Source organism: Apis dorsata, unplaced genomic scaffold (assembly GCF_000469605.1).
Source record: "Apis dorsata unplaced genomic scaffold, Apis dorsata 1.3 scaffold_165, whole genome shotgun sequence".
NCBI classification, from domain to species: Eukaryota; Metazoa; Arthropoda; class Insecta; order Hymenoptera; family Apidae; genus Apis; species Apis dorsata.
Window position 1 is genome coordinate 1,162,030 of NW_006263454.1, and position 3,510 is coordinate 1,165,539.

The following is a 3,510-nucleotide window of genomic DNA, read 5'->3' on the forward strand; positions in this document are numbered from 1 at the left end:
TCTTACTTACAATGATTTGGCTATTTGCTTCACGTTATTAATATTCGTTGAATTGACGTTATAAGCAGCTTGAAAATAGTTTAACGAATCTTGAATTTTTCCTTCTCTTCTTAGTATTAAACCCTATGAAAAAATTAATTGATTTCGACATTTTTATTTGAATATTAAAAATAATTGATTACGTAAAAATTTTGCTTACTTTTAAATAATTCGCATATTCATTATATCCGTTTGATTTTATTAATTCTTGATCAATTAATATTTTACAAGTTTTGTATTCATGTCGCGTATAATGTCGATGCAACAACCAATTGTTGCTCTCTATCGCTGGTATTTCTGGTGCTAATTTAATATAAAATATAATATCGAATTACGTCATAAATTTATAAAAAAATATACTAACATACATTTTAATTTAAATTAAAAAAAACATATTTTTTATAAAATTATCTTTTCGAACGTAAAATAGAAATTACAATAACTGTTCACAGAAAATTTTATTTCATACATTATCATAGAAATTCAAATCTTAACGTTCTTATTTTAATATTTCAAATATTTCTATCTTTTTAACAACTACGATTTAATATTCATCGAATATGTATGTATTTATTAATATTTGACAATGATATAATAAGAATTTTGGATATATATATGTATATTATATAAATAAATAATATAAAATGAACAAAAACACCTTTTTTTCCTTTATCATTTCTTAAACGCTGCGAAACAATCGTCTGTTGTTGAATGCGGCCATTACTAAAAATATTGTTAGTCATTATTAATACACAAAAATAATAATCTGTGAATATATTTCACATTAAACGACAAATTCACTTGTGTTGTTGCTAGTATTTGCTATGACAACCCTTGTTTTAGGTCTTCTTCACAAAGAATCATCATAAGATATAATAAAATATAATTCTATGTATAGACAATTTCTCAATATTTAGATTAAAAAAAAAATAAATTTACTTTTTTAAGATAATGTCATAATTTTTAACATTGAAATATAATTTGTCAATTATTCAATTGATCTTATTTCTTTATTTTAAATTAATATATAAAATAAAATTAGAAATTAATATTAAGATACAAGTACACAAAATTTTTAATTATCTTTATTGTTTATTTATGTATAAAAAGAAATATACATATATAGCGGTAACCAAAAAACATTTTAGTATTATGATTATATGCAAAAAAAAATAATTATCAAACAAAAATTCCAGTTAAAAAATTATGAAAATAATTTTAAAATAATAGAAATGAATATTATATGTATTATTGAAATTAAAATTAAATAAATAATACATTAAAAGATGTATTCTATTTTTCATGTGACATGTAGCGCCATCCGGGTGATAATAGAACTACGGAACGTCATATCAACATGGTTACGGCTAGTTGTTCCGACGCGATAACGAAACGGAAACATTAAAACAATCTTGAATTTAAGTTACAAAAATATAGGAAAAAAGTTATATTAAAAAATTAAATATCTAAATTGTATATTAACGTGTGAATAGTGTTATTTGAGTGTTTAGTTAGGGAGCATAGAAAGTTTATCATTTTATATTTCTAACATGTAGAAGAAAGATTAGAACAAATTAGTTACCAGTACTACAAAATTAAAGGTTATTTTTAATTGTGAGTGAAGTTCTTTTAATTTTTGTATTAATATAATAAAACATTGTTATTTATTATTATTGCAACTTTTATAGGTTATCTTATGTATCACAATTTTATATTTGCCGCATGTCCACTTGTTATCAATTATAAAGTCAACAAAATTTTTTTTAAATATACCTGCTATTTATATTGCATTATATTGAACATGATCAGATATGAACTTGTAGCTAAAATAAGACAATTAAATTAGTGAAACCTTGAAACATTGTTTTTTTGTCCTCCTTTTTAATCCTTTGTTTTGTATTCCTATTTTTCCTAGCACATAATTGATTTACAATTATTATACAAATTATATTGTTTTGTGCATTTTATTTCCATTTCATTGTAGATTTTATGTTTTAATTTTTATAATATTATGTTTATCTATATTTTTTTAGAAATTTCTTAGGCAAAATTGTTAATTAAATTAACTAATATAACTAAGAACTTAATTATTTAATATTAACTTTTCATTTTATATAAATAATTTATATTTTTTAGATAGATATGTTTATTATTGCAATTTATAATTTTTTTTAATTATATTATAATTTTACAGTGATCAGTATCATCATAATGTCATAATTATAAAAGAAATTGGATATATCATGAGCTGCTCTGTAGAATTAAGACAGCGTAGACAACAGGGGATGGCGGAGGATCCTCATAAACTTGCAGCAATGATGAATAAATCTCAAAGACTTGTGTTGGGCCTGTTAGTTTTATTATTAGTTGATATCATTTGGGTTTCTAGTTCTGAACTTACTAAAGTAAGAATTATTCAAATATTATATTTAAATTAATTATAAATTATAATTTTTTATAATGATCTTTATATTTTAGTATATTTACAGAGAAGCAGCATTTGAAAAACCATTTTTTAGTACATATGTGAAAACATCGATGTTTACATTCTATTTACTTGGTTTATGTTTTTGGCCTCCATGGAGAGATCAATGCAATAAACCAGCAACATATATGGTACATCTAAATACAAATAATTTTATTAATGAAATAAAATTGTTAATTATTATTTCATTTTTTTATTTCAGTTCATAGATCCTAATGTAGAAGATGATAACTTTTATTCAGAAGCCAACACAAGTTTGGTAAACAAAAATTATTATTTTTATTATTTTTATTTTTTCTGTCTTACAAATTTTAATATATCATTAATATTTTATATAATAAATATTAATCAAAATTTTTATAATTGTAGAGTGACCCAACATTTGTTCCAATAAAAACATCAGATCATTGTGATCGTTCTTCAGGTACAGAAAGTGATGATTCATCAATACGTTCAGTAAGATTTAGTAAATTAGCAGAAGTTCGTCATATGTCAGAAAGTGATGCCACAGAAGCATTATTAGCAAGACTTAGTTATCAAGCAAGCTTAAGAGCTGGAGAACATGCAAGACGACAAGCCAATAAATTTTCTGTCCAAAAAGTTGCTAAAATTGCACTTATGTTTTGTTTACTTGTAAGTATCAACTTAATGTTATAATTATATATTATATTTTAAACTTAAAACAATTTTTAATTGCAGTGGTTTATGGCAAATTATACTTATCAAATATCATTAGCAAGAACTGAAGCTGGAATTGTAACTGTATTAACATCAACTTCTAGTTTATTTACTCTGTTTCTTGCTGCATTTTTTCCTAGTAATGGTGGGGATAAGTTTACATTATCTAAACTAGTTGCTGTCTCTATTAGCATTCTTGGACTAGTATGTATAATTATAGCATATATAGCAATATATAAAAAAACATGTAAAAAAGACATGGAAAAAATTTTTTTCTATTTCTTTTGTTTTTTTTTTTTTTTTTTTTT

The 3,510-nt window shown here is 22.7% G+C and overlaps 2 protein-coding genes across 3 annotated transcripts in view; one reads left to right on the forward strand and one right to left on the reverse strand.

Annotated features, from left to right (window-relative positions):
- Positions 1 to 881, reverse strand: part of LOC102681501 (Bardet-Biedl syndrome 4 protein homolog) — a 5,623-nt gene extending 4,742 nt beyond the window's left edge. Inside the window, exons 1-3 of one of the 2 annotated variants that reach the window (XM_031509606.1) lie at positions 698 to 881; positions 200 to 342; positions 11 to 123 (exon numbers count right to left, since the gene is read on the reverse strand). In XM_031509606.1, coding sequence (XP_031365466.1) covers positions 11 to 123; positions 200 to 342; positions 698 to 782 — 341 coding nt within the window. In that variant the 5' untranslated portion in view covers positions 783 to 881. The remainder of the gene's footprint in view (positions 1 to 10; positions 124 to 199; positions 343 to 697) is intronic. The other variant, XM_006613966.2, reaches the window with a different exon arrangement.
- A 485-nt stretch (positions 882 to 1,366) lies between these two features.
- The window catches only part of LOC102681729 (solute carrier family 35 member F5), a 3,036-nt gene continuing 892 nt past the window's right edge, over positions 1,367 to 3,510 (forward strand). The window contains exons 1-6 of the mRNA XM_006613967.2: positions 1,367 to 1,653; positions 2,234 to 2,444; positions 2,518 to 2,655; positions 2,727 to 2,783; positions 2,894 to 3,157; positions 3,224 to 3,422. Of these exons, the coding sequence (XP_006614030.1) occupies positions 2,283 to 2,444; positions 2,518 to 2,655; positions 2,727 to 2,783; positions 2,894 to 3,157; positions 3,224 to 3,422 (820 nt within the window). The 5' untranslated portion in view covers positions 1,367 to 1,653; positions 2,234 to 2,282. The remainder of the gene's footprint in view (positions 1,654 to 2,233; positions 2,445 to 2,517; positions 2,656 to 2,726; positions 2,784 to 2,893; positions 3,158 to 3,223; positions 3,423 to 3,510) is intronic.